The 27,696-nt window shown below is 39.7% G+C and overlaps 1 protein-coding gene across 2 annotated transcripts in view; it reads right to left on the bottom strand.

Moving 5' to 3' along the window:
* Positions 1 to 27,696, bottom strand: part of LOC137658445 (protein enabled homolog) — a 43,497-nt gene that overhangs the window by 1,848 nt on the left and 13,953 nt on the right. Inside the window, exons 2-6 of one of the 2 annotated variants that reach the window (XM_068393167.1) lie at positions 19,621 to 19,853; positions 12,389 to 12,528; positions 10,003 to 10,081; positions 8,913 to 9,098; positions 1 to 204 (exon numbers count right to left, since the gene is read on the bottom strand). The exon at positions 1 to 204 is cut by the window's left edge and continues 1,848 nt beyond it. In XM_068393167.1, coding sequence (XP_068249268.1) covers positions 1 to 204; positions 8,913 to 9,098; positions 10,003 to 10,081; positions 12,389 to 12,528; positions 19,621 to 19,853 — 842 coding nt within the window. Of the gene's footprint in view, positions 205 to 8,912; positions 9,099 to 10,002; positions 10,082 to 12,388; positions 12,529 to 13,480; positions 13,581 to 19,620; positions 19,854 to 27,696 lie in introns of those variants that run through there. The other variant, XM_068393168.1, reaches the window with a different exon arrangement.

Genomic DNA, 27,696 nt, shown 5'->3' with positions numbered 1-27,696 from the left:
AATTGTTGATATTTGAAGGTACATTATTCAAATTACCATTGTGCCCATTCTGTCTAGAGTTTGACAAATCGTTCAAGTGTTCAAGAGATGGAGTATATGGTGGTGGAGGATCATCTGGCAGAGGATGTTTTTTGGAAATATCAGGACAAAAACTTCTTATTTTTTCTTTGGTTTCCTCTACATATCTTCTAGCAACTTGTGACCCTGAAACAAAGAAACCTGATAAATTTGATAGTGATATAACTCATATATTCAGTTATATGGTAGGCTATCAACACAATTATTTTTCTGGTTTTTATGCACATACATTTGGTATGGAAAAACCTGACAGTGAAAGGAATAATTTGCAAATGAGAGGGTACCACAAAATATGAATTGAAACCTACAATTCCTTATATTGTACGGTTATGGATTAACTCTTACATCATAAAATTAAATTTTCTAGTTATGATATATTTTATAACATAAATTCAGTACATCTTTTGGAAAAAAGTGATTGATTAAATAAACAAAATTGAAGATCATTATCATCAATTATCAATGATAATAATTAAATTTGGTACAACAGGTGAATAATTGTGTTAACCTTTCCCAATTACTTTTTACATTGTATTTTCCTAGGGAAGAAGTCAATTTAATGTTCCAAGATTGAAATTATGTCCCTCCATATCTAAAAAAAAAAAAAAAAAAAAAAAAAAAAAACTGACAATTGAGAGGCCTTTGGTTTCTTGAATTTGACTAAAGGTTTTATCTTGCAGGCATAAATTTTTTTTCCTTGACCAATTCTTCAAGGCCACAAATTTCTAAAAAGGTAATCTTTTTATTTTTATAATTTTCATGAAAATAACCTCATACCCTGAATATTGAAGAGTATTTAATTTATTTTGACCTTGACCTATAATTCAAGGTTGCATATCTAGGGATTGCTCAACACATAATTTTTTCTCTTATTTTGATACAACTCTGGAGCCAGGTACCTTGGTCAGTACAGTACAGTCATACCTCATCACGAAAGAATCTGCTCACAAATTTTTCACGCTACGAAACAAGATGTGAATATTTTTATGACTCGCAATGCGAAAAAGTTTCAGGTTAAGAAAAGTGATTTGCCAGCCAAGCCGAGATTGAAAGTCACCCAGTATAAAGAGTAGAAGAAAATATGTTTGCACAAAAGAAAATGTAGCTGTAGTCTATAGTATGGGTAACTAAAATAGTACATTACATATGGTACTGTATATTTTGTATACGTACAGTACTGTATTGTACTGTACGTATTGTGTTTTCCATTTATTATTACATTGTTCTTTTATCATTATATTATGTTCTAATAACTATTTAATTTACAGGTATTAACAGAGGTATTAACAGCTAGTTAAGGTATACTGAATGGTTATTATTATCATTATCATTATTATTATTATTATTATTAAATGCTAAGCTACAAATATATTTGGCTGTACAGTATTTCATTGTGGTTTGTGCTTATACTGTAGCTTTATTATAAGATTTAATGTGGAGTTTTGTAGGGTTTGGAACGAATTAGCCGATTTACACATAAATGTAACTCGCAACACGAAAAAATGTTACGAAAGCCACTCCAGAACGAATCAATTTCGTGTTGTGAGGCATTACTGTACTGTAATCACCTTTCCAAGATTTTTCTAACCTTGATACATATAAAAAAATCACCTGTTAATTTAAAGTATAAAATTTTATATCTGCTTCTGTTGAGAACTTGGTAACGAGGAAACTGGTGGGTGGCTGCTTATTTGCCCAAAATATTATTCAACTTTGCGGTTTGTTACAAATTAAAAGTAAATCTAAAGGTCCACTTCTTATTTCATCTGAACTTGAAGTAACTTGCTAAAATTTCTCCCTGTGATATAACAAAATAATACAGGTCTCCTGAAGAGGCTCTAAAATATATTTATCTCTGATTCTGATGAAACCATGCAAGTCGCATTTGTTCCTCCATGCATACAAACTGTTTGTTCTTTATATAGAGGAGACGGAGTAACACTGACAGCTGGAATACAGCAGTTAAAACTTTTACCAAGGTGTAAATAACCAGCCAGTAATTACCTGGCTGGTAGCGGGGAAGCAACCGCCCCACCCTTGCAGCTTACTGCACCCTCAATTGGATTTCAGCCGTCGGAGAGTGAACTTGTTCTTCTCGCCGGAAACTTGACAGATTTTGCTTTAATAACTTCGAAAAATTTCTAATCTTCACTTTTTCTTTTCTTCTAGCTTGTGATTGTTCATCATGTGGACACATGTCCGGGAGTGCTGTCCAAGACCTGCTGTACTTATATGAGCAATACTGAGGTAGATCCTCATAAGCTGTGCCATGCTTGCCAAGGTCATGTTTGCTTAGAGGCTTTACCATGTGATGACAGGGGGTGCCTACCCTCCCTGTGGATTTTTTTTTGGCAAGAGGAAGAAAAAGAAGGCCAAAAGAGACTTCTTCTTTGGGGTCTTCCTCAAAGCCTAAGAGGTCACAGTCTTCTTTTTCTTCCCCTAGAACAATTCCTTCCAACTTTTCCCTAACGTCCTTCGAAGGGCATTCTGGTAAGAGCGGTGCCCGATTAATGCCCGGGCAGTCCCTGGGTCGGGGAGAGACTGTTGTTCCTTCTAGTAGTTTGGCAGCACCTCCCTCCTTGCCAGACTTTCCTTCATCTTTTAATTTTCAGAAGTCAAAAACCCTTCGCTTGGTGTGGCCCTCCTTAGGGATTCCTGGTTCTCCTTTGGAGGATAAAAGTTAGCTTTTTGAAAAGGAGAAACATCGTTTGCAGTCCATCGCTCCTTCTACTTCTTTTCAGCAGGTTCCCGTTACAACTGACGCCTCAGAGCTTCTCCCTCCGGAGGACTCGGTTCAGCTGGTAACCCCCGGTGTTGGCGTGCCTAATGGGAGGTCTTCCGTTTCGGAACCTCTAGGCTCTTTAAAGCCTGTGGCCCTGTGAGATACCACTTCTATTGAGGGGAATTCTCAGCCGGCCAGACCAGCTACTTCCAGACATTCTCAACCTATATCAATAACTTAGAGATCTCCAGCTTGCGCTCCCCCTTTAATTGTGCACAGGGGTCGCTCTCACTCTAAGAGTTCTGTCAGGGGATATAAGAGTTGTCTCGCACTCCAATGTTGCCCTCTCCTCAAGCACAGGCTTCACTTCGAGTGCATGACTTGTCCTTGTCTCCCGCCTCTCTTTTGTCTCCTGCCTCAGCCTTGCCCCGCCCTAGAGAGACCACACGTTCTTCACCTTCTTTGTCGGCTTCTCGCAGATTCATCATCACGAGGTGTAACTCTTCCCATCAGGAGTCCTTCAGAAGCTCCTTTTCACAATCAAGTCATCTATCGCCTTCACACTCTGAGCTCAAGGTGACCTTACCTCTTCATCAGGGTATGGTATAGCTGCCCTTCATCTCCAGCAGGATGATCCAAGAGATTTTCTCCATCGCATTTTCGCCGCTCCTTGCCATAGTCACCTACGAGTAGACATCGTGATTCTCCTCATCTTTCATAAAAGGCTTTGTGCACAGACCAAACTCGGGGTGCCTTGCCAGAGTGCTCTAGCCATTTTTCCTCTCCAAGAGCTTTCCGCTCCTCATCTCAATAACGTAGACATTCGCCTCCATCCCGTGCGAATGCCAGAATTTCTGCGAAACGATCCAGGGATTCCTCAAAAGAGACTGAGGATGCAGCAGTTCTCCAACCCAAGAAGATCCTTCAAACCTCAAAGGATAATCATCTCTTTCCAACGAAAGGAAAGATTCCTAGGAAAGGTAAGGTCCCCATAGGTCCTGCTTCACCACTAGACCATGCCTGTTGTTGACCTACTAGATTCGCCTTCAATGTCAAGAGCCTGTCCCTAGAGGGCGCAATTTGACTAAAAGAGTCGGACCTTGTGGAATCTTCCCCATCTAGAGACGACTCGTTAGCAAGTAAGATGGCCTGAACTGGTCTACCTCCCTTTGCCGATTAACTTGTCTGCAGTCCGGAAAGTCGTGACATCGCAGAGTTAGAAACCCTATTATAACACTGAGAGTGCAGTAAAGAAAAGGACTCACAGAGGATCCCTGTCCCCAAGGAAGATTTCGTTTTCTAATTACTACAGACTTATTTCCATTTCCTAAACAAAGGAACATCCCCAATATGATCCCAAACCTCGGGTACCTTTGTCTAGGACCTCAAAAGTACAGGACCCTAGACTCTTATTTTCAGGAACCCCATCCTCCTTTTCAGCGGGAGCATTGCTGAAGGAAAGGAAGGACATGAAGACTTCGAGGAAGTCATCAGCACTATGCAAGCAGAGAACGACCCGTCGCTCAGAGGTTGCCGAAGTTGACGACTCGACAGGCTCCCCTTCCTCATGCAGGTGCGGATCCAGCTCTCAGATCTCCAAGCAAAGTTCACAGAAGAGTAAGATTTCCCTTCGGTGGAAGGTTCGATGAATTAATGGATCGCCCACTCCCTGCAGGACCAAAGACCCATCTCGCAAACGAAATCCGACACGATGTCTGTGTTAATCAGTCATGCGCAACATGCAATCAGTGAATGGTGTCAGGGAAACTGTTCCCTCTTCCCCGAGGGAGGGATGAGCCATAGTCCAACTCCTTTGTTCCTCCCCTCTCATCACCAGTCCAAGCATAGAACTTCCGTGGACGATTATGACCAAAGATGTTATACGGAAGATTAAAGACCAGGTATCCAGCCTGAAGGCCTCCTTGAAGTTGTCGAAGCCTTCACAACTGTTGCTGATTCTACTTTCCAAACGAAAGAAATACAATTGAGTAGTGGATGCTAAGCCGCCTTCTCTTTCCTTGGACCCAGCAGTGGCCAGGTACCCTGGGCCCACTTCCATCTCGATCTTTTCTCAAACACAGGCTTCCAGTATGGAGGCAACAACCATGAATGCTTTACAAGCAGCAGTCCTTCTTCGGTCAAGGGGATAACTACTGCAACATAATTGTTCAGTGGCTACTTTACTTTCGGTATGGGTAGAAGAGAGACTTTAGCTATGGTAACCAGCTCTTCTAGGAGAAGGACACTCCAAAACTAAACCATTGTTCTTTAGTCTTGAGTAGTGCCATAGCCTCTATACCATTGCTTTCCACTCTCTTGGCTTAGAGTTCTCTTGCTTGAGGGTACACTCAGGCACACTGTTCTGTCTCATTTCTCATTTTTTTTTTATTTCTATAGTTATATACAAAAGATCTAATTTAATACTGTTGCTGTTCTTAAAATATTTTAATTTGATTTTTTATTACTTTTCTTGTAGTTTATTTTCTTGTTTCCTTTCCTCACTGGGATAATTTTTCCCTGTTGGAGCCCTTTTGGCTTATAGCTCCTTGCTTTTCTTTTCCAACTAGGGTTATAGCTTAGATTGTAATAATAATAATAATTGGATGGGTATAGGTGGTTATCTCTCAGGTACAGAAGATCTCTCGGATAAGAAAAGGAGGAAGGTCCTCAAGGAGATCATGCTACCTGGGGCTTAAGCTTTGGAATATCAGATGTTCCAGATCACAAGCCAATGGGCCAATTGGGCGCTCAAGTGTAAGGATGCAGTTACGGCCCACTTTCACAAGAAAATTGGGAGGCCGGTGACCTAAAGAATGCCTCTTCAGTAGCTTCCTATTTTCTTCCAGAGGACATCGGTTCAGCTATGGAAGATTGGAGGAAGGAGACTCTTGACTCATTCCTTCACAAAGAAAATCGAGAGGCCGGAGTGCCTAGACCTGAGAAACGCCTCTTTAGAAGCTCCCTATTTCCTTCCAGAGAACATTGGTTCAGCTATGGAAGATTGAAGGAAGGAGATGCATGACTCATTCCTTCAGAGAGCTGTCTCATTCAAGCAGCAGTAGCCATCAACCTCTAACCATTCTGCAACTCTTTCAAGATAAGCCCAACCCAAAAGAGAAGGTACTAGAGGAACAAGCCATCCATGTTCCATCCTGAAAAGACCTTCCATCTTCTCTTCAAACCCGTCAAACTTCAGGCCACGTAAAAGGATGGGAAAAGGGAGAGGTAAATCTGCCTGCTAGGATGGGCAATTCCCCCACCTTTCTACCAATGAGGAGATGCCTAGAGGAATTGGAGGTGGTGGTGGTTTCACAGGGGCAGAAGACTGGATAGTCAGTCCTGCAGTACAGATGCCTCCTCCCATTCATTGACTCGTTCCCCCCTCCTAATTCCTTCTCTGACAACATTATCATCATATCAGAAAGGGTCTCGGAAATATCTGGCCCTGTTACATGGTCTAAAGAAGATGTTAGACGAGAACACTATTCAGGAGGTAGACGACAGGTCGCCCGGCTTCTACAGTCAACTCTTCCTTATCGAAAAGGAGGCTGTAGACCTGTCATCAACCTCTCAGCATTGAATCGGTACATTCTGCAGTCTAGTTTCAAGATGGAGACACCAGCTGCCAGGCTGTCAGGCTAGGAGACTTCAGGATTACTACTTCCAAGTCCTGATCCACCCTTCATCCCAAAAATATCTGGGAGAAGTCATAGACAATAGTATATACCAGTTCAAAGTCCTTCGTATTGGCCTCTCAACAGTGCCCTATGTCTTTACGAGGATCTTTGACCTGGTATCAGCTTGGGCCCATACCAACGGGATCCGGCTACCGAGGTATTTGGACAATTAGCTCATCCTCGCAAAATTACAAGAGGTCATCCTGGCTCATCAAGAGTAAGATTCTCCCGTTCTGTCAGGATCTGGGATCCTGATAAACCTGAACAAGTCTTCACTAACTCCATCAAAGTATCTCATCTACCTTGGCAAGGAAGTCAACACCCTCCAAGGGAAAGTGTTCCCTTCCGAGGACAGGATGCGTCGGTTTCAACAAACAGCCCTACCCTTTCTTCAGTGCTCCCTCCATCATGCACTTCAGTGACAGAGACTTTGCGGTCATCTGTCATCATTAGAACTAATGGTTCCCAGAGAAGAGTTCCACACTTGAAACATACAATGGGACCCAAGATCCTCCTGGTCCCAACATCGAAACAATCCGAAATCCAGGATTCTCATAGGGGTGAAATCCAAGGAAAACCTTCGCTGGTGTCTAAGCCGTGCAAGTCTCTGAAAGGGTTTGCCTCTTGCCTCGTGTCACCCAGAGTACAGGTTGTTCATGGATGCCTCAAATAAGGGCTGAGGTGCTCATCTGCATAACAACCTGGATTCAGGAACCTTGTCATTAATATAGCACCAAGAACATATAAATCCTCGGGAGCTGAAAGCTGCTTAGTTAGCTCTTAAACAATTTCGACATTTTCTACAGGGACACTTGGTGGTATTGATGAGCAAAAATATCACCGTAGTGTCATACATCTGCAAACAAGGGGAAACTATTTCCCTCCAATTATACTAACTAGCGGTTGAGATCCTGGAGTGGGCAGAAAACAATTCGATCTCTCTCTCAGGCTGCTTTATTCCAGGCAGGAAAACATCTTGGCATATCAGTTGAGCAGGCAGACTAGGATCATAGGTGGAGAATGGTCTTTGAATACATAGATAGAAAGTAATAACTTTCTGGGGTTCTCCAACTACAGACCTGTTCGTGACCTTGCTGAATCCAAAGCTTCCAATATACTACTCGCCAATAACAGATCCAACAGCAGCATTCGAGGACTCATTCTAGCATCCCTGGGATAGCCTCGACTCCTATGACTTTCTGTCTGTTAAGTTTTCAAACCTTTGTAATTGTTTTACTTTAAATTCTCTTTATAACATGGATACACTTAGAGAAAATATTCATAAATCACAGAATGCACATAAACATATAAAACACAGTATAGCCTACCATAGTAAAGTGTTTTGGTGAGAGATGGAGAGTCAACAAGCTAGTTGTTAGGTATCTGGTGGTATTGAACTATATGGTATAATCTTATTAGACTTCAGTAGGTACAGCATACATTCATACAGTATAGTACACTGTTATTGGCTATTATCTGCCATTATTTACTCGACTATCAACCGATGGGGATTTGTGTTGGAAATAAAACTAGAATCTTTTACAACACCAGCTCTTATTATAAAGTTTGCTTACTATACAAAATTATTGCTAATTGCAGTTTCATTTACATATCATTCATTCGTTTTTCATGCAAATACAGTTTTTCAGTGGACTATGCAGGTATATTTTCATGTTAACTCATAAAAAAACACAATACATAGTATTCATTAATTTTTAACATGCTCAGGTATTTTTCTTTTGTGATTACTCTAGTCTATGAATTCTCTTACTGTTACATGTAAAAAACATTCGTTAGTTCTTAATTCGCATCCAGTGCAATACATAGAGTTTCCAAATGATTAATTGTTCGATGATTTTGTCTGTCATGACTTACAGTGATTTGGGTAGCCTAATGTGATTTAGGTCTAGCAATACCTTTAGCATACATTGACACCCCATTTATGAATACATTTCAATCAAATAATATGTATCAAGACTTTATTCATACTGAAATGCTATTCTGTTTTATTCTTACTTTTGTAAATTATATGGGTTTTAATGACTTTGTGTTTCTTCACACAAGATGGGTAAGAATAAGCTACACTTCAAATGGCCTAACATGGACCAAGCATGGGATTTTTTCATACAATATTTATATTTTGCAATTTTCTGCATCCCCTTTGAACCTATTGGTGATAATACAGGAGACTTGGGATTATAGATATTGCATTAAAATTAATAAAAAATAGTAATTTCACAATACAGAATACTTGTGAAAACATCACTCCAGGCGTTGAAAGTCACATTCATAAACTTTTCTGTAATATTTTTTTTTTTCACTAAGATCCAATCCTGTTTCTCTTGTCTCCTTCTTTAATGATTATGAAATCATAAATAACAGCTTATCATAAAGAATAACTGTACTAAAATTTAGGAAAAAAGGAGGCAACATACCTGTGTATTTGACATCATGGAGATCTTTATCACGAACCTCTGGCAATTCGGAAGTAATATTATGATGAGCAGTAAATATAATCAAAGATTTCTGTGCCAATTCTTGGTAAGCAGCTCCAAGATTTAAGAGGCCTTCTTTAATTCTAATCATTTTTACAGCTTCATTTTCTCCTACTCGCTCCACCACTGAAATATTGAGGAATATTCTAAATGACAAAGATTTAATATAATTATCATATATGGAAATTCTATTTGATGAGCAAGTTCGCTCACCTTAGAGCTCTGTCTTTCATATACTAGAAATATAGTTTTTAAGGGAAATCTTATTCCAAGCATTTACACCACCTTAGCCAACCATTAAAATACTGCAGCTCCTCTTCCTTCTCTTACCTACATTTCTTCTAAACTAAGCTAAAGAATACATTGGTCAATTATTTATCAGTTTGCACTGTCTAGATAAAAAAAGAGAATAAATGTCTTAAAATAAAATCTTGATATTGGACTTTAATAAATGCATCAGCTATCAGATAAATTAGGTTGTGGTAGCATGCTACTTGCTTGAGGGATAGAAATAAGGGATGTCTAATTATAGCAGTGTATTTTCAGAAAATCCATTAAGAGCCCCATATGTCTGAAGCAGAGAAGAAAATTAGTCAAAAATATGGCTAAAAGCATAGAAAATGTAATTAAAATATATGACAAATTCCATCATTAATACAAACATTCCTTACTGATAAATAAGGTCAAATAGGCAATATATAGAGCTGAAAATGCATTTAGAGCAATTTAAAAAGAATAACTTGTGTGCAAAGTGGTTTTGGAGATGGCATTAACTACCCTGCTAAAAGAATGCTAACGGGAATTATTATTGAAGAAATTTTTGTATCATGAAAGTTTCTAGTATAATTTTTCATTTGTACACATGATTATGAAAAATCTCTGATAATATACAGTACATACATAAAAAAATCAGTTTAAAACACTACAATAAGTAAGTAGCCTAGAATGCCAATCTAATAATTACATAAACTGTACTCTTTTTATTATAGATGTGTTAGTTGAGGTCAGACAAAATATGCTATATACTTACATTCTAAATGAGCCAAATCTCTTGCTCTCTCAGCCTGGTTTAATCTCTCTTTTAGCAACCTCACTTCCTCAACAGGGGCCTTAAGGAAAGAAAAGAAAAAGTAAGAATTTAACTTTCCTTGGAAAGATGCAAACCATTTATAACTGTTCAAAGATTATGTACAGTACAAAACAATACTTAAGACAACTATAATTACCATATCATTAATAACTGAAACTACAATAACCCAATGCTTTAACCATTAGAAAGGCTTTAGTTGACAATATTGCCCATGTAGACAATTTTATGTAGAGGTATAGTTGCCTCACCAAATTTACAGTAGATATACTGTACAATAACATTTCTTACAGCCTCTTATTGGTTACAATTTTTTGCGTGCGCATGATTGTAATGATTAAAAGACATCCGTATAATAATTATCCTAGAATGACTAAATTAATAAAACCAAAATAATCTTGTAAAATCAAAATTTTGTGATTCACACTCTTGGAATAAGTTGCTACAAGCAACAGTACAGTATTTCTGTCTCATACTTGTTAACCTTCCTTATGCTAACTTTGCATACCTCTGCCTTTTCTTCCAGGGTCATACCCTTCTTTTGGTACTTAATGAAAGCTTTGTCAGATGTGAAGTAGATGCTTTCTTCAGACCCATGACAAATATCTAACATATGAATAAGTTTACGGGCCTTCATATAGAATTATAAAATTTGCACAAGCGAGGGGGCAACTATTCTATTTCTTCCTTCCATAAACTGTATATTTCCCTACATACCTACCGCTTAAATACATACAATACTATTTGCGAATTGCAATAATGTACTGAGAAAACTTAAATTACCTTAACATTTTCAACAATTTTTTTTCAGTAAACAATTACTAACTAAATTAACCTTGATTAACGTTACTATTTTCAAAATCTTAATTCTTAACCCGCATTGTCGAATCAAGACATAGTAGCTGGGTGCTGGCATAATGGTCCCCAGGAAGGGAATTTAAGGCAACAAGAGAGGAAAAATTCTTTTTTTTTTTTTTTAATCCTTATTCTGTGTTTGTGAAGTAGGCACTTCTCAATTAATACAATTTTACTTTTCAAAGGTAAAGTTAATGGAATTATTCATGATCAACAAGGAATACAGTACAATAAATTGCCATATTTCTTCCATTATTGTCATCCATCATAATTGTTAATTACTGTAAGGACAGTAGATGGTGAAAGAAAACCTTTATAGTACTATACTGTCAACACTTTGGATAGATAATAATTTTTGTGCATTGAAAATATCATATGTCTATTGTTTATCACTAGGAAACTTATTTGAAACCTTGCTTAGGAGTCTACCTCCAAATAACCATGTCACAGACTTTAAATTTACCGAGTACCCATTATTTTGCCTTTATACTGTACAGTACTGTACTTCTATCAAATACTGAAACTACTTAAAAGGAATTTCCACTTATTATTTTTATGTGTTGGATCCAAGTAAACTATACCTAAAAGGCCTATGTTTACTTTAAATAAACAGTTACTCTACCATGGTCAAATATCCTTTTGTAAAGACGAAAAAGTTTAATCACACTTATGAATATAACCTTAAAAAGTTTATTCTCAGAATGTTTGATTGTCGATACTGTTCCCAGATATTCTATTATAGTTGTACCAACTTTTGTGAACATATAAGTATAAATATTTAAACAAAGGACAATTTAGATATGACATCCTCCATCACAAAATAAGAATGTGGTACAGTACAAGCTGCATTTGCAATGCATGACACTTAGCCAGATGACGATTAATGGAATGGAACTTAGATCAACTACTGTACAGTAATATCAATCTTTATGCGGGTTCAAGATACTATACGTCAGAAATGACTTTTCTTTGGTCATCCTGAAGTAGTGAATACAAAGGTAAAATCCCCATTATCCTGTTTTTTCCCTGACCTTATGTCCGTTTCTACATCATAAAATAATGATTGAGTGCTGTACTGTACTTCACATGGATATTTATTTGTGTAAAATCTAGTTTTTATAAAATGATAGCAGTCTAAAAGTACTTTACATGTTCAGTATGTGTATAGGGAACATTGAAGGCGCATAAGGCGAAAATCAGACCTACTTCAAAACTTGTCTTACATCGGGTCTCTTGGAACCAATTGAGGATGTAGGGTGGGGTATTAATGTAAAGGTATTTTTTCCAAATACAAGAATATTCAGCATTTGGACAAGACTTAGTAGAGTATTGTATTTCTGGAAAATTGAGACAAAGCCTTAAGAACATAACACTCATTACATATAATGACTTCCAACTGGGAGTTATAATGACAAAAGCCTGTATTTACTTCATGCAAAAAAAGAAAAGAAAAAAGGAAAATAATTATACTTACTTTTTTACTGACTTTAGTGTATTCTTTCCGGAGCTTTGTCTCCCGCTGTTCTCTAGCAACCAGTGTCTCTCGAGCCTGAGTAACATGCTTTTCCCCTTCTAGAATGAGCTCATACATTGACTTATATTCCTTTAGTTGGTCTGGAAACAAAAATTAGGAAATTATTATAGAAGTAAATCTTTTCAATAGTATCAGGTTTGAGGCTGATGTCTTCAAAATATAATAAAAAAAACCATAAGTTAACTCTTTCAACATCACTGTTCTCTTACCAGGTTTCCAAAATATGTGGCAGACTTTTAATCTTCCGTAAAAGAAACAGGAATTTGTCTTGGAACTTAATACGCTAATAAAATATAGCCATTACTTTTCAGGGATGAAAAATTACATCCCAATCATATAGTGTATAATCTATAAAATTAAAAGGCCCCTGTACTGTCAGATGTGACTTGGTCTATTGGAAGCTAACCTAAAACCTGTACCTATAATTTTTTTTTCTTTTTATGTCAAACAGGTTAGTCTTCATTCACTTACAGAGTTGTAAAAAACACACGACATTTTCACCATGAAGAAAAATGTATTAACTTCAGTTTTGAAAGTAATATATTCAATATAGCACTCTTGTCTTATGAACAACAATATACCACCTTACTTTGGTGTTCTGTGAACTTTGTCACAATATACATATATATTATCTCTCTCTCTCTCTCTCTCTCTCTCTCTCTCTCTCTCTCTCTCTCTCTCTCTCTCTCTCTCTCTCTCTCTCTCTCTCTCTCTCATATATTATTTCCCAGACAAAAGTTTTAATGGCATACTAATTTAAATTTTTATATACACAATTAATGGTGATAATAGCTGAATATATAAAGCCAGCCACAAGATTAAAACTATACAAAATTTGTAATTTAGCATTCATTTTTTTTTAGTCAGTCAGCTTTTTTTTCCCTTTTTCTTGTGCCAAAGAACTCACAACAGTATTTGCTAGTCACAGATGTAGGCAGTGGTCAGAAAAAAAAGGCAAAACTTATTCATTAAAATTTATCAGTAAACATTTCATATCAGTGAAAAGCACTGAGAATAAAGTGAGGTAACTACCTTATACTGTACATGTTTCTAATATTCCTCCACAGCACCATGCACAAGTACTGTACTGTATAATATTTCATCATCTTGTATTCAAAATTATACTTCTTGTTACTAGTCTCACTGAAGAGAAATCAAACAATTCTAAAATAAAAAAACACAAACAATTATTACACTAAAAAAGAATTTCACATGTGTGTAGTGATAAAATGATAAAAAAAGGAAATGAGTAAAATTTTGGAAAACACAAAGCAAATTGTCTAATAAATACAGAATCATCAGTTAAAAATACCATAGATGAGGAGATTTCACCAAACCAAGGCAGTACAGTATACACTATTGAAAAAATGAAACAGAATTTTTTTTTAATCATTTGTACTTTTACTAACTATACAAATCTAAGACTTTTAATTAATAGGAGTATGACTTCAGCAAACCTGAAAAAGGCTGTTTAATCTTTTAATGAGGTAGTACAGCAGTATACTCAATTTTCTTTTAAGTGCATTTGCACTGACTTGCAAGGGTGCCCTTTTAGCACAAAAGTTTTGTACAAGCTGATTGGTTGAAAGTATTTTGTCCGACTAACATCATTGTTTTCAAGTAATTACAAGTGAAGTGAATCAAAACTTCTTTACTAACCTAAATTTTTTCTATGTTTTGTCAATAAAGTGTTTATTAAGATGATAAAAAATTTGATAGTAAATCTAAATTTAATAACACCCACTAAAGTTAATGACAGGATCTGGTTTTCGGATACACGCTGCATAATTTTGGAACTTGGTATATATATTTAAAGAAATTGGGATACATTACACTAAGCATAAGAAAAACATGTGCTTATAAAACTTTTTTGAATACCATAATCTACTAATAACATGGAATTAATAAAACTTGCAGGGAGGTAAAAGGAACAGCCTACTAATAAATACTGTGGCAGGAATGGAAGGGAGAGGGAGGGAGTATCGAGGTTGTAACTTGGTGAAATTACAAATTTGTTTGATTGTGATTTTAATGCATTTTATGGAACACTACAGTATCCTCAAACCAAAACTAGTGCTATTAATAGAATCTATACCTTTACGACAAAATTAACAAACCCTTCCTATACGGACTTACATCATAGGCCTACATACACTTAGCCTAACTTATATCAAGTATCAGGTACTATTTACCGTTACTCCTTACCTTAAGAGTTGAACAAAATTTATTGCAATTGTAAAAAAATGGTGTAAAATACACAGACATTTAGACACTATCACAAGACTTCATAATATTTCTATTCTTTAACATTATCTATTGACAAAATATATATATGAGGGAATATATGACAGAAGGAATAGTTCATAGATCTGACACCCAATATCAGTGTCCAAAAAGGTTGCCATACAAAGCTTATATGCACAAACCACCTCTATCAAAGGTGATTCAATCTAACCCATCTGTGCTACATCTGACCAAATGGAGACTATACACCGTACTCTCAGAAACTTATAAACAAAGAGCTTCTGAAACCCTTTAGACTGTATCATAGGTTCTAAAAAACAATCTACCAATAATGTATGCCTTTTCAAAGACAATGGGATGTTTATTTGGACTTGTGCAATGCTGAAAGTTCTGTCAATGACTAGGCCTAACTTGGATATTGTTAAATTTTTACTGTTCATTCTTTATGAAAATAAACATTCAATTTCAGCCACTGAAGAATTTATACCCATGGTTAATTCTGAGCTCATGCACAGGGGTTTAAATCTGTCCCTTTTAAGGTAGAGTCACACATGCATGTTCTCACCCGGTATGTCCTCCCGTATGCCCATACGCGGCCAAACGTGCGTTTTTAACCACGCCCACACAGGTATTGAATTGTGCCGCACAACGTTGCACCTACGTTGCACCTACGCACGTCAGTATGACGTTAGTACTGCGTTAGTGTGACGTAGTGCGTGAGTGGCAGCCGTTGTGCGTTGTACTTACGTTGTGCATACGTTATGTGGACCTACTGTATGGACATACTTCCAGGTAGTACGTGAAGGGTCACGCAAGCATAACGTCTTTACTAGGTATGGTGACGTAGGTGGTACGTCAAGTGCCGTCAGAGCTACGTCAGAGCTACATAAGAGCTACGTCAGAGCAACGTCAGAGCTACGTCAGACTTTCGTCAGAGGTATATCAGCGCGAGGTTGGTGCCAGGCATGCCTCCTCTATACTCCCAGGTATAAAAAGGGTGCTGGGCGGTACCTGACAGTCATTCACCATCCAACTACTATTTTTAAAATATTTTATTTTTCCTTATTTCCTTTCCGCACTGGGCTATTTTCCCTGTTGGGGCCCCTGGGCTTATAGCATCCTGCTTTTCCAACTAGGGTTGTAGCTTAGCATTTAATAATAATAATAATAATAATAATAATAACCGAAATCGAATGGTTATTATCGGGATGAAGTTTCACACTTGCTCTGGTTTTACTATATTTGGTAGCTCCTTTGTTTCTTCGTGTTTTAGGGTTTTTTTTTTATGCATGTTTAGGCCAGCCGTACGGCTCTCTCTGTCACACTGAAGCCACGTTGCCGCGCCGCTGCCTTAACGCTACCTGGCGGTGGTGTGGGTTGGCGTGTTTGGCGGGGAAACAGCCACAATATGTGAAGATGGCGTTGGGCTTCCTTAGCACTGACGTTATACATTACGTATGTTCACGTATGTTCCGGTTGCCCCTAGGTTGGCCTCCCGTGCGCCCAACGTATAGTCAAGTACAATCACGGATACGTGACGACCCACGTATATTGTGAGCTGCCCACAATATACGTGGCCCTCACCATACCGCCAGGTATCCACGAGGTACCGTTCATACGGCAAGGTACGTCCTAGGTTGCTGGGACGTTTCCACAATTACTACGTTGCACGAACCAGCGAACTGCGTTGTACTGACGTTATACGTGCACTTTTTGATACGTGATAATACGGCTGGCCTAAACATGCATGTGTGACTGGACCTTTAGGTATCATACGAATAGCAGTTGTATTATATCAAGTACTGAAAAACCTCTGTATAGCAGTAAGGTCAATTTTCTGGAACTTAGCTAGTTGACATTCGCTTCAGCAAAACATAAATGAACTACAATACAGTATGTACAAGCATAGTCTGTTAAGGTAGGCTTTGGGAAAACAATATGATTGTCTCTTTTACCTTCCTTCAGAGCCATAACTATGAGTCAGCCTCAATTCTTTCACATCCTTTCACAAAAGATGGATAATGGCAGTTCAGCAAAAAACAGCTTTCTTTGTCCAGTAAGAGCTGTACAGTTGTATTTGAATAAAACAAAAGGTGGTAGAGGTAGCATCCCTAATTTTTTCTGTGGTATAGTCCTTAAATGCATGTTGACCAAAAAGGCTATGTCATTCCCAGTTGAAAATTTAGTAACAAGCTCGAAAGGAATTAAATCCAAACATCATAAAAGGCTTGAAAGTGAAGGTACATATTAGGATTGCAGCTACTTCCCTTAATTTTTGTAGTCTTTTTCTTTGATAAGAGTTTTAGCAGCAGATCAATGGTATACCAAGTCATTTTTCACCAAACATTATCTTAAAGAAGCATGGTATGCTTATGAAGACTGCTGGGCTCTAGGCCCCATAGTGGCATCAGGAGATACTGTATTACCTAAGTAATTTTGAGTTCAGATAATTTACTAAGTTCTTATCTATGAAAATATAGGGTTGTATTTGACCTTCAGACTAGAATCAATCAGAAGTATCAGCTAGATTAAAAGTATCATTGGGGCAATTTGAATTTCTTTGGTAAACAATCTGGAGTCCCATCTTTCAAGCAGTATTTAAATGGTTTGTCCAAAGTACTCTGGACCTGGTTAGTACAGTAATCTGTAACACGGTTGCATTACTTATACAGTAATTAAAATTATCCCTCTTCTTCAATTGCACCCCATCTACAATAGAGTATGGGAGTCAGCAATAAGAACATCAGGGGCGGTTCATAGAAAAACACAGAATTTTAATAATAAGAATTTCTTATTTCTATACTTACCAGACCTTTATAAATGTCCACCCTCCTTCCCAATGACCTAGGGTATCAAAAGGTAGATATAATTTCAACTTTGAAACTAAAGAGACAAATGGTAACTAGTATGGCAGTTCTTGGCTTCTTACCATTTACCGCACGAAGGTTCCATTCCTTTAAGACCATATATTTATTGAAGGGAAAGAATACAAAATTAAAAAATCAAAATTTTCTACAAGTATTAATTCAAACTACTCAAGAAGCAGCAGTATGAACATCAGGTAAGTATAGAAATAAGAAATTTCATTATCAAATTCTTGTTTTTATTCCCACTACGGGACACCTCTCTGCCTTCACTCAACCTGGAATTAGACCGAGCACAGGTAAAAGGTGTGAAAATACCTCCACAGAGTACAGTTCCCAGACACTTTCCTAGTGTTGTGCACGCCAACGTTTCTTCCCGCCAAGGGACAACTCTCGGCACTCGCCCAAGAAGAAAAATCCTTGATACTGCATTTTCTCTCCCACAGGGAGGGAAATGTTGGGTGATACATGCTTATATCTCCTCAAGATCAAAATTTCTGGATTTCAACAATGATGTCTTCTAATTATTACTCTTTAGAAGTAGCAGAGAAGATGAGTCAGGAAACAAAGGAAACCTTGAAGTTTGTCCTCTCCGGAGTCGTGCAGGCTGGTGATGACGCACTCACAGTCAAGAGGTCAGAACGGCACATCCAGGTGATACGTCCTTAGGGCCTTCCGGGCTCGGCAGACACTGAAGGAAGGAATAAGGGCAGCCCCCTCCCATTTCACTCAGAGGAAGAGTAACTCTTTTACCGACAGAGCACCAGCAACATCCAAGGAAAACCAATTTCCTTGGGTTCACGTTATCATCGTTGTCGTAGTACAGCCCCTCACACAAGGGATAGAACAGGAACAGACCTTCTGCTACAGGAACAAGCACAGTATGTTGGATAACTGCAGGTAGCACAAAAAAACCGTAACACAATTAGAGTTATCACGAAACACTGCATATCATTGGTTTCCTCCATTAATATCTCTTGAAAATACTGTCTACAAGACCATTTTTTCCATTTGAAAGAAAAAAGCAAGATTAAAACAGCCAGACAAGACAGCTGAGAAAAATGACTACTCTCCAGTGGCTGAAGTCAAAGTGAAGGTTACTACATACTTGGTGGAGGGATGTGTTTTTACTCGCCAGCTACTAACTACCTTGTTAATAGTTTAAAGAGCCATTTTCAGCTTCACTGAGGTCAAACTCCTATTAAAGTATGAAGGCTTGTATTGTGTAGGAACAAATTAAAACTTAACATTGATTACTTAACCTAATGTAAGGTAATTTAATACTATCAAATGACTGAACAATCCTTTATAATAATAAAGATGTCTAATAGCTTTAAATATGACTTTCCTTCTTACCTACACCTAAAATATTATCATAGTTCTCTACTAAGTGAGTAGTATTCAGTCCACATTCATGAGGTAATTCAGTTTCATTCATTGTACTTTCAACAATTATAGAACGAACCATTACCATCACTGGCTTTAAATTGAGCACACATGAAATTTATCATTATCATCAGACATTTTCATGTGAAACATTTCCTTTGGGGTTAAATGTGAATTAGATTTATTCAGCTCTCTACTTTGTTGTGCACTTCCTGTCTGAAATTCTAATTTACTTTTGAGTCTCCATCAACAGCTTTTTTTATCTTTTGTCTTCCTATTTATCTTCATTCTCTTTCTTTCATATCTATAGCTTTTCTTATTACTCTTGCTCTCCTCTTTTCATAAGAACACTAATCCATCTCAATCTTTGAGCCCTTAATTCATATGTGCATGTATCAGTATCAGTAAAAGAGTTTACATATGACGGAAATGCATACCAGTATAATGTATTAAGGCTTAAACATTGTTTGAAATATATACACTGTACTAATATAAAGTAAATCATGTACTGTATTAAAGTTTGTATACTGTGTTTAAAATACTGTATATAATGTACAGTTATATTACAATTTGTATATTCTACTTTCTTGAAACAATCATAATTCTATAAACAGTGCTGCACATGGAAAATTTAAACTATGTATTCAAAATAATGCTTAATTAAAGTCTCAAACTTGCCTGCAAACTCTCGCTGTACTTCAGTCCAAATAAGTGCTAACTCGGCCAAATAACCAAATGTCTCTCCAATAGCTCGATTTTCATGGCTACATGCCCACTTTAATATATCTTCTGAAGTTTGTGCCTGAGCATGGGCAAATACTTTAAAACTTGTTCTTACTTCTCCAAGCTGGGAAATAATCATTTGAAGGTCTCCATGACCACTAGAGATGGATTTTAGACGGACTCCGGACCTGTCAGAATGAAAATGAATCGTATATATCAAATTCTTTCATGACACTATTGAATATAGTCTCTTTGATATACACAGTATGGTACAAAAAAAAAACTTTAGTGCCTAGTATCACAGCATTAATAAAAAACATCAACACAAGCTAAGGAGGTTTTGAGGTTTATTTCATTACAAAATTAAATAGCCACTATTTACAGAAAACATAATTACAAGACAGTACAGATGCCTTTCATATATGAATTCATTCAAATTCATCGACATGGGAAATTACTCTAAAATAAAAAAGATATAAGTCCAGTAAAAATAAACGCACATTGCTTGGCTATACTTGAGCTTTCATAAATTCATAACTCTATATTGTTGCTTTTATTAACCAGCTGCAACAAAATAAGCATCTAGCACCTACACCTAAAATACAATTTGACTGCCCTTATTTCATTTGAAAAAATTTTCACACCTTTTATACAATATACAGTAATTCTATGACTTTCATTTCAAATCACATATTGAAATTAAAGGATTGAGATGCATGTGGTGGCTTTAAACTTTTAGATGTCAATATGGGATCAAACGGTTTGTAAATTTGGTTGATAACTTCCAACACTACAATTTTTTCTTTGCAATTTTTCCAGAAATGAATTGGATTTTCCATTTTTGTAGGCAGTAAACTATGGTATACATACATTTTAAATTGTCATCATCAACAGATTAATATTTCATTCAATTATTACTACTATATTATCTTAACAAAAGGTAAAACTTGAACTATTAAGTATAAAATCTAAAACCACATATGGTTGGCCTAACAAGTATCGCCTCCAAAACGGATTTTGAGCGAAGCGAAAAATCTATTTTTGGGTGAGATGGCCATGTCGTCCTGATGGAAGGTTCCTTCAGTAGCTTCCTTTGGATATATATGACTACCATAATATTCCCAGAGAACTAAACTAAAGATTTTCACAGAATTCTAACTTCTGGCGCGAGTACCCTAAAGGTTTCCCTAAAGAATATCGTATATCAACAGGGGACGCATGCATTAACACGTCACATGGCTATCTGCACCCCACCTAGCGTTTACGCTTCGAGGGGGAAAGGTGGCGAGGTAACTGAGGTGCCGTTCCATAGTTACCCTTCCTTCGTTACTGTTACGGTACTCGCAACGTAAACAAACCGTCCGCCATACTGTGTGACGTCACGTCCGTCCTCATTCCGTTCTAGCTTCCAACCAGCCTCCGCGATACAATACAGCAGGGAGGGGCCTGGCAGGCTGAACTGGAACAGTTGGGCGGGTCCATCAGGACGACATGGCCATCTTACCCAAAAATAGATTTTTTGCTTCGCTCAAAATCCGTTTTTTGGGCTCAAGCCATGTCGTCCTGATGGAAATGTACTAGAGAATTAATGTATCGTAGATTTGTTCCCATTTCAAGTGCCTTCTACTCCGATTAACATTCCTGCGGTCTGGTGACCGAAGAGACCGTGACATCTCCGTTAAATGTCACTACCAGTGGCATTACAATGACCTGGCTTCCTGCCCCCCTGGCAGGGAAGTCCTAATAGGACAAGAGGAATATCTCGAAGTAACCTGACGAGGTTAGACTCACCTGGATTAAGAGATCGTGCCGATCTCGAAGACAGATCAGAAGGGTAAATATTTGTGTAGGAACAAATTTTATACCATTAGGTGAGTGTATATTAGGTAGTAGGTATATTAACTGTAATACCGTAAACTCTAGAAATATGTTATTTTTATTACTAAAATAAATTTTTGAATATACTTACCCGATGATCATGTAGCTGTCAACTCTGTTGCCCGACAGAAATCTACGGTCGGGATACGCCAGCGATCGCTATACAGGTGGGGGTGTACACAACAGCGCCATCTGTGGTCAGGTACTCCAGTACTTCTTGTCAACAAGACCTCAATTTTCTCCTCGGTCCACTGGTTCTCTATGGGGAGGAAGGGCGGGTCATTTAAATCATGATCATCGGGTAAGTATATTCAAAAATTTATTTTAGTAATAAAAATAACATTTTTCAATATTAATCTTACCCGATGATCATGTAGCTGATTCACACCCAGGGTGGTGGGTGGAGACCAGTATACATGTTAACAAAGAAGCTAAGTATCCCGTATTTCATTTTTATTAGTTATTCAAAATAACAATAAAAAATAAATAAGTACCTGGTAAGGAAGTCGACTTGAACCATTACTCTGCCTTTAATAAGTACGTCTTCCTTACTGAGCGTAGCGGTCCTCTTAGGATGCTGAACGACTCTTAGGTGGCTGAAGTATAAAGGGCTGCAACCCATACTAAAGGACCTCATCACAACCTCTAACCTCGGCGCTTCTCAAGAAAGAATTGACCACCCGCCAAATCAACAAGGATGCGGAAGGCTTCTTAGCCGACCGTACAACCCATAAAAAGTATTCAAGAGAAAGGTTAAAAAGGTTATGGAATTATGGGAATGTAGTGGGTGAGCCCTCACCTACTACTGCACTCGCTGCTACGAATGGTCCCAGGGTGTAGCAGTTCTCGTAAAGAGACTGGACATCTTTGAGATAGAATGATGCGAACACTGACTTGCTTCTCCAATAGGTTGCATCCATAACACTCTGCAGAGAACGGTTCTGTTTGAAGGCCACTGAAGTAGCCACAGCTCTCACTTCATGTGTCCTTACCTTCAGCAAAGCAAGGTCTTCTTCCTTCAGATGAGAATGTGCTTCCCTAATCAGAAGCCTGATGTAGTAAGAAACTGAGTTCTTAGACATTGGAAGAGAAGGCTTCTTGATAGCACACCATAAGGCTTCTGATTGTCCTCGTAAAGGTTTTGACCTTTTTAGATAGTACCTAAGAGCTCTAACTGGGCAAAGTACTCTCTCCAGTTCGTTCCCCACCAAGTTGGACAGGCTTGGGATCTCGAACGACTTAGGCCAAGGACGTGAAGGAAGCTCGTTTTTAGCAAAAAACCGAGCTGCAAGGAACATGTAGCCGTTTCAGATGTGAAAACTATGTTCCTGCTGAAGGCGTGGATCTCACTTACTCTTTTAGCTGTTGCCAAGCACACGAGGAAAAGAGTTTTTAATGTGAGGTCCTTAAAAGAGGCTGATTGGAGAGGTTCAAATCTTGATGACATAAGGAACCTTAGGACCACGTCTAGATTCCAGCCTGGAGTGGACAACCGACGTTCCTTTGAGGTCTCAAAAGACCTAAGGGGGTCCTGTAGATCTTTGTTGGTGGAAAGATCCAAGCCTCTGTGGCGGAAAACCGCTGCCAACATACTTCTGTAACCCTTGATCGTAGGAGCTGAAAGGGATCTTACGTTCCTTAGATGTAACAGGAAGTCAGCAATCTGGGTTACAGTGGTACTGGTTGAGGAAACTGCATTGGCCTTGCACCAGCTTCGGAAGACTTCCCATTTAGACTGATAGACTCTGAGAGTGGATGTCCTCCTTGCTCTGGCTGCCTCCTTCGAAAAGCCTCTAGCTCTTAAGAGTCTTTCGATAGTCTGAAGGCAGTCAGACGAAGAGCGTGGAGGTTTGGGTGTACCTTCTTTACGTGAGGTTGACGTAGAAGGTCCACTCTTAGAGGAAGAATCCTGGGAATGTCGACCAGCCATTGCAGTACCTCTGTGAACCATTCTCTCGCGGGCCAGAGGGGAGCAACCAACGTCAGTCGTGTCCCTTTGTGAGAGGCGAACTTCTGAAGTACCCTGTTGACAATCTTGAACGGCGGGAATGCATACAGGTCGAGATGGGACCAATCCAGCCACCCGTTGAGATACTACCGCTAGAGAGTTATGGGGTCTTTTGACTGGCCAGACAGTACTATATTGGATCCTCCTCTCTGGTTACGGTTCATTTTCCCTTTGCCTACATACATACTGAATAGTCTGGCATATTCTTTACATATTCTCCTCTATCCTCATACACCTGACAACACATATTACCAAACAATTCTTCATCACCCAAGGGGTTACTGCACTGTAATTGTTCAGTGCCACTTTCCTCTTGGTAAGGGTAGAAGAGACTCTTTAGCTATGGTAAGCAGCTCTTCTAGGAGAAGGACACTCCAAAATCAAACCACTGTTCTCTAGTCTTGGGTAGTGCCATAGCCTCTGTACCATGGCCTTTCACTGTCTTGGGTTAGAGTTCTCTTGCTTGAGGGTACACTCGAGCACACTCTCCTATCTTATTTCTCTTCCTCTTGTTTTGTTGAAGTTTTTATAGTTTATATAGGAGATATTTATTGTTACTCTTCTTAGAATATTTTATTTTTCCTTTTTTCCTTTCCGCACTGAGCTATTTTCCCTGTTGGAGCCCCTGGGCTTATAGCATACTGCTTTTCCAACTAGGGTTGTAGCTTAGTAAGTAATAATAAGTAATAATAATAATAATAATAATAAAAAGCATCCACGTGAACTGCTGCTGGGTCTGGAATCGGAGAACAATACAACGGGAGCCTCTAGGTCATCGAGGTAGCGAACAGATCTATGGTTGGCTGACCCCACAGGGCCCAAAGTCTGCTGCAAACATTCTTGTGAAGGGTCCACTCTGTGGGGATGACCTGACCCTTCCGGCTGAGGCGATCTGCCATGACATTCATATCGCCCTGAATGAACCTCGTTCCCAGCGTGAGCTTTCGATCTTTTGACCAGATGAGGAGGTCCCTTGCGATCTAGAACAACTTCCTCGAATGAGTCCCTCCCTGCTTGGAGATGTAAGCCAAGGCTGTGGTGTTGTCGGAGTCCACCTCCACCACCTTGTTTAGCTGGAGGGACTTGATGTTTATCAAGGCCAGATGAACCGCCAACAACTCCTTGCAATTGATGTGAAGTGTCCTTTGCTCCTGATTCCATGTTACCGAGCATTCCTGTCCGTCCAATGCCGCACCCCAGCCCATGTCTGATGCGTCCGAGAAGAGACGGCGGTCGGGGTTCTGAACAGCCAAAGGTAGACCTTCCTTGAGAAGAAAGCTGTTCTTCCACCACGTTAGAGTAGACCTCATCTCTTCGGAAACAGGAACTGAGACCGTCTCTAGCGTCATGTCCTTTATCCAGTGAGCAGCTAGATGATACTGAAGGGGGCGGAGGTGGAGTCTCCCTAACTCGATGAACAGGGCCAGCGATGAAAGCGTCCCTGTTAGACTCATCCACTGCCTGACTGAGCATCGATTCCTTCTCAGCATGCTCTGGATGCATTCTAGGGCTTGGTAGATCCTTGGGGCCGACGGAAAAGCCCGAAAAAACTCGACTCTGAATCTCCATACCCAGGTAGACAAAGGTCTGGGATGGGACGAGCTGGGACTTCTCTAAATTGACCAGGAGGCCCAGTTCCTTGGTCAGATCCATAGTCCATCTGAGATTCTCCAGACAGCGACGACTTGTGGGAGCTCTTAAAAGCCAGTCGTCTGATGGAGCCGGACACAAGATCATGGTACTGCTGCACAGTCTGTGAACTGTCAACCATGGGGAAGCGAGGAAGTACAGCGACAACCAGAAACTGTCTAGACTGTCTGGGTAGTACAGACAACTCTTTATCGGGTTGCTGAGGTTGCCGCACCGCGTCACAACAAGTCACCTCTGCTGGTTGTTGAACGTCTTCCCAGTGACACACTGACTCCGTAAAAAGAAATCCTCTATCAAGGACTAAGCTTGGACTGCATGTCTTGCAACAAAGCTCAAGGTCTATGGGAGCAGGTGTGGCAACAGACGGGGTTAGCGACTGAAGTGGAACCATTTACCCTCCCTGGAAGCATGTTATGCTTAAATAAAAGTCCATAGGAGGCTAAGCAGCTTAAGGCTCCTCTCCAAATGACAGAGTCCTCAAGGGAATATCAGAAGGAGGGAGAACAGCACTTTCTCATCTACAGGAACCATATCCGAGAAAAGCTAAGTTCTCTCAGTGAGGGAGAGCCTCAACTCCTGCCTGACTAGTTTGCTGCTGGCGAGTGGCGGTAACCACAGTGTGTTGCGGAGGCTGACACACCGTGTCAAAACACGGCAGCTTGTGGTAGCTCCCGCACGGCAACGGAGTGCTCTGTGTGTGGGAGTCATCAAACATCTGGCAGGGTTGACTGTGCATGGGTGGAGGAGCTCTCACAACAAGAGTGTGAGAGCATGAAGCCATGCCGGGCGCACAACCGTGGGAGGTGTAGGCCCACGGGTGCATCGTCAACCTTCTCCGCAGTCGGAGTGTGGGAGCTGGCAACAACAAAAGCAGAATGCTGGTGCGTGGGAGGGGCTGCGGTGGGTTGAGGAGCATGCGGTATGGTATGCAGAGCATGCTGTAAGGTATGCAGAGCATGCTGTAAGGTATGCAGAGCATGCTGTAAGGAATGCAGAGCATGCTGTAAGGTATGCAGAGCATGCGGTATGGTATGCAGAGCATGAGGTAAGGCATGCGGCTCATGCTGCATGCGGCTCATGCTGCATGGCATGCGGCTCATGCTGCATGGCATGCGGCTCATGCTGCATGGGATGAGGCTCATGCTGCATGGAATGAGGCTCCTGCTGCATGGGATGAGGCTCATGCTGCATGGTATGAGGCTCATGCTGCATGGAATGCGGCTCATGCTGCATGGTATGCGGAGCATGCTGTAAGGTCTGCAGAGCATGCTGCATGGGCTGAGGAGAATGCCGCATAGTGCTGGAACCCGGCAACTCCTGATGCGGCAGCTCACGCATGTTAGCAGATGGTGCAGCAAGAACATGCGTCTGGCAGTGAGGACTGCGCATCGGTGGAGGAGCTCTCACAGGTGTGGTGTGGGAGCAGGCAGCCGCAGTATCTGCTGAGCGCACAACCTCGGCGGGTTGTAGGTAAACAGGCTGCATTGTCAACCTTCCAGCATGATACTCCTGTATGAAGGAGCAAGCTGAGACTGTAAAGTCTGCAGCATGGACCACTATGGTCTATGAAAGACAACAACAAACGGAGCTACTGTCCGTTGTGACTGAGGGTCTAAAACAGCTGGTGCGGCAACAGACGGAGTTACTGCCTGTTGCGGTACCACCTAGCCTCTCTTAGGAGGTGTGCAGTTGTCGTACTGCAGCGAGTCCGAACTGACCCAGTGGCTACACCTAGGCCGTTGGACTTGCGCGGAAGGGACCGACTTGCACTTAAAAGCTGCAAGATTTGGTCCATGGTTTCTGCGAGAAACCTCTTCCGCAGACGAGGAATAAATGGGCTCTCTCGTCTTTGTGTGGGTGGGGTGATCACGTCGGCAACGTGTGTAGATACACCCGAAACCACAGAGGGAAACGTCTGTTCGTCGATCAAGGCCTGAGGAACCCATAAGTCCTTCGACATTACTTCTCCCCTGGGCTTGGGAGCTTGTAAGAGGTCCCAGACTAGGTGAACCACTGGCACGAACAGACGAACCCTCGAACGCAACACTGTAACACTTTGCGCATATCACTTTATCACTTTTGATTTTCTGTTTGCACTTATTTCACTGAACTCGAAACTTTAAGTGGTTTGTACCTGAAACACGCAATCCTATCCTTCATTAAAAGGTAGTAATTGCGAAAACAGTATTACAATGTAACAGAAAAACATAATGAAAGATAAAGAATTCAGTGGCTGGAAAAGAGACTAAACACTAGATCAAATAAACTACGTTTAAAATCTCTCACCGCATAAAGCCTGGGAACAAGAATAAAACTCTAGAAACGTTTTACCTTCTTCCCCTCTATCGACTAGGGAGAAGAGCAAAAAAAAAAAAAAAACGAGAACAACGTTACCCGCTTGAACGAAACGTTTATCCTCCTCTCTCTCCCTCCGTCTCTATCTCTCTCTCTCTCTCTCTCTTGACTTAGAACCTGAGAGATGAGCCCAATTATAT

Source organism: Palaemon carinicauda, chromosome 19, assembly GCF_036898095.1.
Source record: "Palaemon carinicauda isolate YSFRI2023 chromosome 19, ASM3689809v2, whole genome shotgun sequence".
Taxonomy (NCBI): Eukaryota; Metazoa; Arthropoda; class Malacostraca; order Decapoda; family Palaemonidae; genus Palaemon; species Palaemon carinicauda.
This window is presented reverse-complemented; position numbering and strand designations above follow the sequence as displayed.